Source organism: Cyclopterus lumpus, chromosome 21 (genome assembly GCF_009769545.1).
Source record: "Cyclopterus lumpus isolate fCycLum1 chromosome 21, fCycLum1.pri, whole genome shotgun sequence".
Lineage (NCBI taxonomy): Eukaryota > Metazoa > Chordata > Actinopteri > Perciformes > Cyclopteridae > Cyclopterus > Cyclopterus lumpus.
Genome location: NC_046986.1, coordinates 9543140 through 9555034, shown reverse-complemented (window position 1 = coordinate 9555034; position 11895 = coordinate 9543140). Strand labels below are relative to the sequence as shown.

At 39.4% G+C, this 11895-nt stretch overlaps 1 protein-coding gene across 1 annotated transcript; it reads right to left on the bottom strand.

The window, feature by feature from the left end:
- Positions 1-36: 36 nt before the first annotated feature.
- cog3 (component of oligomeric golgi complex 3) lies at positions 37-10515 on the bottom strand. The gene is made up of 23 exons (XM_034561978.1): positions 10326-10515; positions 9967-10113; positions 9827-9888; positions 9057-9222; positions 8521-8595; positions 8001-8093; positions 7662-7787; positions 7456-7536; positions 7318-7361; positions 7091-7217; positions 6347-6438; positions 5856-5995; positions 5300-5460; positions 4505-4613; positions 4260-4378; positions 4043-4132; positions 3297-3417; positions 2921-3009; positions 2655-2789; positions 2099-2174; positions 1852-1979; positions 1145-1243; positions 37-1001 (listed from the first exon to the last, which is right to left on the bottom strand). The coding sequence occupies exons 1-23, from the start codon at positions 10491-10493 to the stop codon at positions 972-974; spliced, it is 2478 nt and encodes an 825-aa protein (XP_034417869.1). The 5' UTR covers positions 10494-10515; the 3' UTR covers positions 37-971.
- Between the last annotated feature and the right edge of the window lie 1380 nt (positions 10516-11895).

Genomic DNA, 11895 nt, shown 5'->3' with positions numbered 1-11895 from the left:
AGAGAATTTGAATTCAATGACAAAGTGCTTTCTAGCAATAAATTCAAAGAAGATCCTTAACCTTTTGGTTTTTTTTTTTTTTAATCAGTGTGTTCATAAATAGTACACCTGTACACATAATTGGACATGGGGCAAACAAAAGCAAATGTCACATTGCCAGTGTCCTGGTTGTTTGATTTTTTTTTTTTTTTTACTCTGAGAAAAACCATGAGGAAACATAGCCATAAATCACACAGTGCAAAACTGCCAATGGAGTAAAAGCATATTAGTTGCAATCAACCTATATATATATAAAAGGATAAAGTATAAATCGCGTCATCGTATTTTGTACATATTTGCAACAGAATAACAAAAACATTCAAAAGAAGAATCTTTAAGAACACATAGGACAAGTAAAGAACAACTGAGTGGATGTTGCTATGATCAGAAGGGAACACCTGTCAGACCTGAGAGTCCTGCAGCACAGCAGGCCACCATAGTGCTACTGAATGGAACAAATTGCTCTTACATTTTTTTTAATGGAGGAATTAACTATTTTGCAGCATATTTTTTCTTATCCTTCCAAACAATAGGCCAATAGCCACCGGGCTGATAAAAGACCCTTCAGTGCCTCTATTTGCACACCCAGAGGGTCCTTGTCTTCGCACTATTAATCCTTCCCCCGATCCCCGCCCATAGTGTGCAACTGTGATCAGAAATCCACCACAACAAACCCACCTTCAGTCTAACAAAGTCATCATCGTTATGGACTTCCAGATGAATACCTGAACCCTCAACACACTTGCAGCTACTTGAGCCTCTGAGAATCTTTGGTCTTGCGCCGTTAATTCAGCACTCCCGGTCAGCTCAGGTGGAGCTTCTCTGGCCATCTTGCATACTCAGCCTCACAGCTCCTGGTCACGGTCGGCGTTGCAATATCCCATTGCTATCCAAAGGGTGTTTCACCAGCATTGCCACACCAAACTTGGACATTACTTATTCACAGACAGCAGTAGGTTAATCTGAAAGAGAGCCGTAAAAAAAATGATGAGTGGCTTAGCTGGCATACGTTATCAAACGGTTCTCCACTTAAAATGCTCTCAGCAGTTTGGGATGTTATCATTACAACTATGTCAGGTGCCCTTGGGCTGTGACAGTACTGTACCTGCTCCATCGATGGACATGCAATGATTTGAAGGTCTTCTCCGCTGTATTCCTCCTGAAGCGAGGAATGCAGTCTTTGGAATACCTGCTGGATGTTATTCTGTGGGGGAAGACATCCTATTACTGCGTGCTGGAGAGAAATTAATACTACATTTTCATCTGGCCTATGTCCCCTCACTATCTTGTTTCCATGTCAACTGCAGAATTTTGTTTCCCCTCTCATTCGGCTTCACCTGGCACCGTGATGAACAGTACACAGGCGGCACAAGGATTTCTCTATTAGCGCTCAATCACATAGATCATTTAGAGCTAAAGGAACACAAAAGGGTCCGCCCATGACTGTATGTCTTTCCAAATTGATTGACAGGTCTTTAACTGCGGTGACCAAGCCTCGCTAATGATGAATACGAGTTATGGAAGACTTCGGATGCTGCGAGAGGTTTGTTTACACGGTTACGTCTGCATACACTGCTGCTCAAAAGACCTACACTTTTAAATATCTACGAGGGAAGAAAAAGACAATTGCACTTCTCAGTGATACATGTGAATAACCTCTAATTTACATTTCAGAAAATCACAGATTTGACCGTTGAGTGCAAACAAATTGGATTGCTGCTTTTTAAATACTGTATGATACAATTAATTGAGCTTTAACAAGGACGTGCAAAGAAACTGAACAAGCTACAACCGAGCGTTTCCACCACTCACCCGGACAGGCTTGAAAAGGATGAACTCTGTGTCTCTATTGGCCAGGTACAAGGACATGCTCTGCAAAGTGCCTGGCAGCTTGCTCTTCATCACACGGTAGGTAGTCATCACTATATCGTTGATCTTTGCTGAAAAGAGAAAAAAAGACAAGCTGAAAAAACCCATTGACATGCCCTCTAGCATGCACTATACAGCTTTTGATGAATTACCGTATGATTCCGGTGGTGTTTGCTGAGACGAATCTTACCTGGCTGTGCCCAAGGTTGCTGAGACAGACTGTACGTGGGACCCCCTTGGATAGCCATCGTTTTAAGAGCTGCGACCTGAGCGCAGACAGACAAAACAAAACATTACAATCTGAAAAGACTTAATTGGTGCTGGTGTTACTATTAGCCATGCAAAAAAAAAAAAAAAATGTGACTGTGATGCCAATTTGTTCAATTTAACGCAGCCTTGAACCCGACAAAGAGTAATATTTACTTATTGAATAAATAACTGAGTGAGGTGGGCCGGCAAAAAATTAGTGCAGCAGAATTGCTGCATTGCAAGATTTCAGAACAATGAAAAATATCAAAATGCACAAACACACACACACACACACACAAACAAACAAGCAATATAATTAGATAAGTTAAATGAAAAACAGCCATTTTATCTTCAGCTGTCATTAACGTACCAAAACCTTCAGTTATCAGTGAATGAGCAAATCAATTTTCATCAAGTTATTAAAAAAGTAAAGGCTGAAAAATAAAATGGAGGTCAGCAAGCCATCAATGCCTGAGGCAAAGTCTGCCTTCAGTCACCTTGGTGAGAAACTCCTCAAGGTTCCCCACAAAGATCCGAGTCTGTTGCTGAATGAACTGCTCACAACTGAACTTCAGGTGCCGGTCCACGTCTTTCTTAGAGTCAATGTAGTGCTCCTTTATCTCCGGTGTTCCCTGGGGGCCACATAGATGAAAGCTTTAGTCCTATCAAGTGCTGTTTGTCTGAGACAGGGTGCTATCAAAGCACATAAAGCGTATGGTAGGTTTCATGAAATAGGCACAAAAAACAAAAAAAAACACACTACCTCCAACAGGAATTCAAGGATGGCGTTGTGACTGTTAAGACGGAAGAATTTGGGAACAGCCTTAGGGTTGAGGATTTTGAAGGCAGCATCTTCACACAAAGCAGAGATTACATCTTGGCTGGTGTAGAATTAGAGTGCCCTCTAGTGCTACAAATTTAATATGACCTTGACTGCGATGAGGGTGATAGGAGGAGCCAATCTGCCCTGTGAGCCACCGGTTAATGTACATTATGGTGTTAGATTACACTGTAATTTCCACATTAATTGTTGCCACTGGTGCATGTGATAGGCAGAAGTTGTTTAATGAGCATGAGAATGTAATGACTGGCTTTATGGAGCCGAACACCAATGTTCCCTCCACCTTTAATTATCTCACCTCGCATTTTCTTCAGATCCAGTGAGATTTCCTTGATGGCAAAATCGGTGTGAAATGGGGCAATCTGTTCCCGCACTATCAGCAGGTGCTTGATCAGGAAAAGTTGCCCATCTATTTGCGTCTACAGAAAGTGATAGCACACTGTTAAATCCACACTGCAGGCTGCCAACACAAATAGGCATCTGCTGACTATCCAAGCTACAGAGAACATAAAAAGCATAAGCTTAGAGACGGAATATGCCTAATTGATAACCGCTGATTAGCCATAGCTGGAAAAGGGATATGACTGTGACCAAAAAAAAGCCAGTTGAAACTATGTATTGCTCAGCTAGCGACTAAAACATTGGAAAAAGACATCATCAACATGGGGTGGGAACATGTCCTCTGAGATTGATGTTGCTGCTTTAATTTGAAGTGTTAGGTTGAAACGGGCCAGTTAGCACAGACAGACAGCAACTTTGAAGGTGAGAGAAGCCCATAAATAAAGGATGGTCTGCTGAACACTCTGTAGAGCATAATAAAGCATCCATTAAAATAAACTTTAAATGACATCCCTGCTGCTTTAGTTAGGGATCCGGTAGCAGAAAGAAATTTGAATAACAGAGCCCATTTTATTGAAGAGGGAACTGATCTTATTACGTTTCAAAAGAAAAAGGCTCATTTCCAGCTATTCTGAAAATTATACAATTCTGAGACGGTCAGTAAAAATATAAAACCATACTCTAGTCTTAACCATGTGTGCCAACCTTGTTTTTAAGGATGATATCTGAAGCTTTAAGCAAGGACTGGATGCAGGCAGATAAGGCTTCTTGAGATAAACCCTGGAAGACTGCTCTCTGGAAAAAGACCAAGTCACAGTCAGAAACACAGGAATAAGAAATGCAATGAGGAAAAAACTATGTCACACATCTTACCATATTTAAAGATGAGAGACTGTAAACTAAATAAAAATGGGGCACTCACATCTATACATCTGTAGAGCTTGGACAGACAAACCAGCGTTCGTCTGACAGTCGGGTACCACATGCCGTGCAGATCAGCAGGAGAGATAGATGGCTGAAGGCGGGATGCTTCTACACTGCCTGTATTTATTGTAATAAAAAAAAAAGAGGAAGAGAGCCATCGGGCAACAATTACACCAAAGGTTGTGTGTGTGTGAGCGTGTATATATATAAATAAATGAAAGCGTCACAACTGGAAAAACAGACCAGCAACACTGTTTCTTCTCCCATCAGGATCCTCAAGCTGAACATCAGAAAACATGGACTCTTGGGACATCTGCTTCATCTGCTCCTCCTTCAAGCTCTGAGCAATTCTCTATTTGCAAGAGGTAGAAGATAGAACGTGTTAGCTTGTTCTTCTTCTATTTGCTTCAGCAAAAGAGTGAATAAATAACATTTGAAAATACAACTCAAAAAGGTATTTAATAACAGATGTTCACAAGCTCGAAGACCAAGGCTAACAATTTGCATAATGAATTATGTTTTTCAAGGACCTGTATTTAGAAAGTGTTAGATGTCGGAAAGTCACTTGTTGTTACTTTGCTTCATTAGGACATCGACAGGGTTTTTAAAAAAGCTTTTCAGAAAATTAAATTTAACTTGCCATAACCAACAAAAACATTGATATTTAACATTGAGACCATAGGGTACATGAAACACATTTAAGAGCTTTGAAATGTTGGCCAAGACGCAAAGTTATATTTATCTAAGTGTTCAGACATTCAATAGTAAGACCTCAGAAGGCTTAAATTGACTGGAATTCAACTCAAAACATTCAAATAAATGTGCTTGGTAAGTCAGACATAACAAGCATTTTAACCATGAGCCGAAACAAAGCCAAAACAATTAATCTAAAAATTATACATGAACAGGTAATGTGAATTAGTTGCAGCAGTAGTTACATTTTATAGTAGAAACTAAACAGATTACAATTTGTGCAGGTTCTTTTTCTGAAAATGTTACAAAGAGAAAACGACATCCCGTTCAGCTCACAAGACTCACCTCCATCATCTCTAGTTTCTCAGGGTAGGCCAGATCCCCTGGAGCTGGGTTGTAGCCTGTGATATCAGTCTGTATGTAAATGTGAGTCCTGTAGACCAGCCTCTCCTGGACATCCTCGAGCATCTGCTTCACTACGGCATCAAAGGCCCCCAACTGAGTAGCTAAATAAAAGAGGAAGGAACAACATCAGTCTACCGGCATCTCTAAAGCTCACTAATTAAAATGTTGTTCCTTGTTTAATGTTTAACATCTACATTCCTGTTTTCCTGGAGGTTATGCATCAGACTATTTCTTGGGGAGTAGTAACCTCCAGGACTCTCTACTAGCTGCAACCAAGACATAGTCTGGTACATAACCCTTGTAAAATAGCAATTTGGAGTTAGTACACTTTGGTTTTTGGACATTTTTTAAAAGAGTTAAAAAGTTGAGGGGTCTGCAAACTCTGTGGTACTATATCGCTCCTCAAACTCCAGCACAGCTGTATCTTAGGAACTCAACAGTTGAAACTCCATGTGACGAGTGAGACAATTTGAGGGGAACAAAAGCGCTAACCTACCATTGTTATGAACATGGTCTTCCAGCATCTCATTCTTGAGGATACTGCAGAGCTCAGACAGGGTTTCCAGGTGGACGATGTGGATGATTAGAGGCCGGAGGACATCATAGAGGGACAAACATAACTTCTCTAGCAGCTCACTGTCAAAGATTAAACACCATTTAATTGCTTTGTACATCTGAGAGCAGTCTAAAATTATACTTTCCGCTCAATTAAAACTTTGACTTTCCTTCAAGTTAAGGAATAAAGTAATGACTAAAAATAATTGTGCAAACTGTTAAATATAGTTTTGCTTATAAAATGGCAATACGAATTGTCTGCACATGCTGTGTAAATTGGTATTTCAAGCACTTAACATATCAAGCCAAACTTGACGCGGCTGTCATGCATTTTGATGCGTCACGCCTTAAATAAACACATCCGGCCTGCATGAGACCATGACGCTCAGTGTGTTTAGTGATCATGATTGTACGGAGGCGGGTGCTACTCACTCTAGTTTAGGTGTGGGCTTTGAGAAGAACTCATAGTACAGTTGGTGTTCATCCTGGCAGACGTGAACCATGAAAGCACAGCCACTGCGAACCTGTACAAATACACATAATGATCACCTGCATTGCCTACTAATACTTTACTTTGGCTCCACTTCAAACAAGCAAATGCATCCTCCCACGTAAATGATGCAGGCTCCCATTATAGCAATCATTAACAAGATGCATAACCTTTCAAGTTTCATTAAAAGCAACATCTCGGACAGGTGGTGCCGCTGTTATGACGTTTGTTGTATGAAAGTCTGACCTTTAACTGTAGCATCCCCATCAAGCCAATTAGTGAAGTGTTTTTAAATGCCACAACAGCATCAAAATACATACTCTGTCTGGGTGCCATAATTATTTCTGAAGTATCAAATTGGAATAAAGATATTTTACCACGAATTATTGGGCCAACCTTCAGGTCAGCTACATATTCAAACAGTAGAGGAATACAGCACAATAGTCACTGCTTCATAGATGAGCTTTGACGGAGTATACAAACAACACTGCACAGTAATTCACTTGTGAACTAAACAAGAGTAAGCTGTGGATGCATGCTGTGCACAATCTCATTTATCATGTGCACAGCTTTGAGTCTGCACCAACACTCCAGAAAATAACCCAGAGGGACCATACTGTGCACTCTCTGTGAGCTCAAATGTCAACTTATTTCTAAAGGGCAGCTTTAAACAAGGCGTGCCTTACCAGAGCACAGTGGTCTTTGATGTTCTGGTTGGTCAGGTCAGTAATGGTGGATGTAATGCTGGGACTGAGGAGCAGCTCTCTCTGGTCAAGGTAGCACTGATGGACTTCATCTAGCAGCTGATGGTATCTGCTCACATTAATATGAGGAGGAATGAGTTAATTTAGTACCAGGAAGAAATATAACAGGAATGCTGGGACTTTACTCTGGAGAATTAATTAACACTCACTCAGGAATCTTCTCTGCTCGCTGTTCTATCTGTTCAATCAGTGACTGAAAGAAGAGGAGAAATGTCGATGAAAATGTCTTATTACACAAAATGTTCCATGTATAATTTTTGTGGGGGAATAAAAAACAGTTTACTCACTCTGACTTTCGGTGCAGCTGCTCTATACTTCACATAGTACAGTGTAAAGGCATTGTCTGCATTAGTCAAGCCCATTGGATCCTGGAGGAGACAAAACAATTAAATCAATTATTGATTTTGAAGCAGGCACAAATACTGTTCAATATGCTTGCCTCCTTCCTTCATTGTTCCACTTCATAAGAGGAGGAAATGTGGCGTTTCCTTACCCTTTTTGTTAACTGGCTGGTGAGATGCTGCAATGTGTTCACAATGTGGATCTTCATGAAGTGCCTGGCTTTAGAAAGACATTGTTTGAACTTGGCCAAATAAACTGGATAGTCCTTGAAATTGGGCTGCAATTAATAGAGATTAGGAAGTGTTAGGACAGCTTTAATAGTGATCACATATTGCAATGCATAAATCATACAGCTTTATCAATTTAACATTATACTGGCATGGTCTTCCCACTGGCATTAATAACACAGAAGGCATTTAATCATCTAGTGTTTAATTATTCTATCGCTGGTAATAAAATGACATTTTAATTGAGAGTGCGAGCTACTTACATGTGAAGAAACATATTCAATGCAGTCATCCAATTTGGACAGCATTGGAATAAAGCTGTCACTATTTACAGACAGGGTTGGCGAGTTCAGTTTCTGCAAAGACAAATAAAAAGTTAGGTTCGAAGTAATTCCAAACAAACAATTATAGTGTTTCAGATTTATAATTTAAAACATTGTTATTTTCATTTCGGAGTTGCAACTGCCAGTAATGTCTTATTTCTATTTGAAACAAAGCCTTATAAAATCTATTAAAAAAACAGTCATATAGATTTTACTTTGATGTTTGAAAGGTTTAGTAGATTAAAAAAAATGTGATGAGTGCATTTGATCAAACTTTTTTTGAAATAATTATATAAGAAATGTAGCTCCAAATTCTTCAAAATAATGTTTTTAAGCTGAGAGATAACTGATGATCTTAAGATGTATAGGTTCAGGTTAAAATATAATTAACAATAAACATGCGCATCACATACAAAGCATAGATTTAGAAAGATGTAGAGAACCGAGAAATAAAACCTACCGTGTTTATGTTTTCTAACTCATTAAAATATGACAGTTTCTGCTGTATGCTCTCTGCCAGGTCAACAAGCTCCGACTGCAGAGAGAGAGAGAGAGAAAACAAAACAGAGCCGACGTAATACAACATGACACTTTTATTTCATTTTTAGTTCAATTCAGCTCAAGTTCCTCAAATTATCCAATATATTATGAACATAAGCAGCAGCTTTCTGCATGAAAAAAAATGAATAAAACTACAGTGCCAATAAGATATGAAATATGTCACAGCAAGAATGAGCAGCACATATTTTATTTGTTTGCCTTTTTATGTCACAGTGTTCTGAACTAGATTCAGACAATACAGGCAGCTAATTCTGTAGTTTGTGGGTTTTGTAGTGATGTTCATGTTTGCCAATATTCATTACTTAGCCTGTCCTGGACTATAAGAAAATATATCCAGTAAGATTTCAATTTAAACATATTCTATTGACCAAGTCGCATCGATTTGATTCTGATGTGGCTTGGGTTATTAGCTGGACAGAACAGAGTGCAGCTTACCTGCTCTTTTAGGAGCTGCTCGCAGGCCTCGTGTAAGGTGCCAGTCTTATTGGAGACAAACAGATACTGTTTCTGGAGGGAGTCCAAGTGCTCCAGAGCGGCGCAAACATCTTTCAAGATAGCGTCACATTGTTCCTGGTAGCAGTTTAGATCATCTCTGGTTTTTCTGATGGGGAAAGCAGAAATATCATCCGTGTGCTTTCCAAGATGATGCAGTGAAGCGACCTCCAGGTTTGCAGAGCAATTTGACAATGTTTTAACACTGATCAGAAAGCTTGACACACTGTTCTTCTTGTACTTATTGGGGAGTGACCAGAAGTACAGCAGAGACGTTTATCTCAGCTAGAGCAGCATAGCAGCAGATTTCTGGCTTTAGATTTAGTCATACACTGTAAAATACAGAGCCTGAGGATTAATCTTCTTCGTTGACCTTTGATTAGTTACGTGGTTTATGTTTGTGCACGTTTGTGTCCCAGGTTAAGGACTTGCCAGCCCGGGAAATCTGACTGAATTCTGAGTTATTTCCTTCTATTCAACCTCGGAAACAAATCTGAGATGTGGGCAGCGATTCAGGGGTCTGAAAACAAGCTAGTTTACGATGGCTTTAGGGTGTGTGATGACAAACAAGCCTTTTAATGTAAAGCACGTTAGGTCTACTTGTCGTGATATATTAATATCACTGTAATAACACCGATTTACCTTGTCAAAGTAGGTTGTTTCTCATGAACTCCTTCAAAAAGATTACTCCAAGCACTAAAACATGCACACACCTGTATTTTGAGTTATCGTCCTGGTCCATGTTTGCCTGCAACTTGGCAAACCAGGCGAAAAACTGCAACACAAGTGGGCACAGTATTAACACGACGTACCCTTATTGTGATAAGAGTGCGTGCAAACTGTTTCCTGTCACCTGTTGTGCAGTTTCTATCCGGTCATTCCCCATATCGAGCATCTGGAAACCCTTGAGCAGGACGTCCTCTGTTGACGCGGGCACAGTCGCCAAGAAGGGAGACTGCAAGGTCCGCGACGAAAGGCTGCACAGGTCCTCAATGGGCAACTGCAAAAACAAAGCGCAGCTCTTTATTCCTGATCATACTTGACGTCGCAGTGCAAGCTCGCTGGTTAAGCCTCCAAGCTGACATCCCGCGATATGTAGCGTTACACTTCAATTCTCGGTTTAAAGAGGCACGTTCAGGTTAGCTAGCGACACAAGTAATGTAGCAACCCCTGTTAGCACGCTAGCTGGCTCCGGGGGTAGTCACAGCTCACCTCTGACGGGACCGAGAGCGTCTCCGCTGCGGCTCGGATCTCCAGGACAGCGTCCATTTGTTTCTCGGTGAGGGGAGCCATGGCGTCGGTGCGGCGGTCCCAAAATGACAGTTTCTCCCGGGTTTCTTTATCTGTCAGGTCCAGGAGGGACTGGTCTGTTGACGCCATCGTCACTTCGTACAGCGCCAACGTCAGCAGCGAAAAACGCGCAGGTACTTCCTGTTCCGGGAGTGTGGGCGGGGCTTGGAGAAGTGGCCGTCTGATGCGGTTAGTGAAGTTACAAATTTAATTAAGAGTATATTTTATTTTAGTACTTTTATACTGATCTTGGCCTGCTCCGGATCATGCGAACAATATAAACTATATGTGTATGTTAAGTGTTTATCATAATAATAATAATAATAATAATAATAATAATAATAATAATAATAATAATAATAATAATAATAATTTGACATAACATGGTTGGTATTCATGCTATTTATGCTTTTTTGTTTTTATTGATTGGATTTATATGTTTGGTTGTGTCTGTTCTTTTTGTTTCTTTTCTGCAATTAGTATTACTCATACTAATACGTTTTTCCATTTAAATTATAGTAATAGATGCATAAATAAACAAGTACATTATTAAATAAAGCAGCTTTTTGGAAAAATGTGTTCTAATGTTTTGTATCATAAGATATAAGTATCTTCATAAGTTATTCACTTTACATTAGTCTAACTTTGATTGTTCCTGAGTTTTATTTATTTATTATTTATGTATTTACATTGAGTCAAATTTGCATCAGTTCTCACCTGGATGACACTGATTGTTGCATCATTCCTTGCTTTGGTTTTGCACCAAGGACCAGGAAAACACAATCATGTTCCTCTATGAGCTGCAATGATGGATAATAATACAGTCTCGGTTATTGCTTATCTTCTCTTCTCTTTTATTCTCTTAACTTCTCTTATCTTATCTGATCCTATCTTATCAATCTGAGGCCCACTATGTCAATATTACAAACTACATTACTAACACCACATGACAAATAAACCAACATGATAGATGCAATTTCTTGGTGTGACAGATATGGCATCTAGCAGCACAATTGTTTATCACAGAAAATACAAATCCAGCAGGTGGAGCCTTGAGGCACATTTTTTATATTTCAAAATGAGATTTCCAATCTTGTTCATCATGTCTGAAAATTGCTTTTTTTTCTCTAAATGCACATTCAGAGCAAAGCACCCAATGACCCTTTGCCTATTGCGAGTGTTGTAGTCGCACAAAAACAATTTATCTTATCTAAAACAAACTGTAATGCCTAAAAACGCCTGTTTTTAAATAGTTGTTGATATGTTCTAGGTATTTTTTATACTTAATAATGTAATGCAGACACCCTCAAATAACAGCCATTTGCCTTGAGACATTTTTAAAAAATATATAATAAAAAGTGATGTTGTGATCTTATGGCTTTTTTAATAAACACAATTATTTATCAACGTTGTATTACTTGATGATGAAATGTTTTAGTTGTAATCTTTTTTACAAAATCTTTTCTTTATGTCTCTGTCAAACTGTATGCTT

Excerpts from the sequence above, each read along its gene's own strand:
- cog3 (XM_034561978.1), bottom strand. The coding sequence starts at position 10,493 with ATGGCGTCAACAGACCAGTCCCTCCTGGACCTGACAGATAAAGAAACC. Across the intron at positions 7,362-7,455 it reads CAGCTGCACCGAAAGTCAGA|TCACTGATTGAACAGATAGA; the intron begins GTGAGTAAACTG and ends CTCTTCTTTCAG. Across the intron at positions 5,461-5,855 it reads AGACCATGTTCATAACAATG|CTACTCAGTTGGGGGCCTTT; the intron begins GTAGGTTAGCGC and ends TCTTTTATTTAG.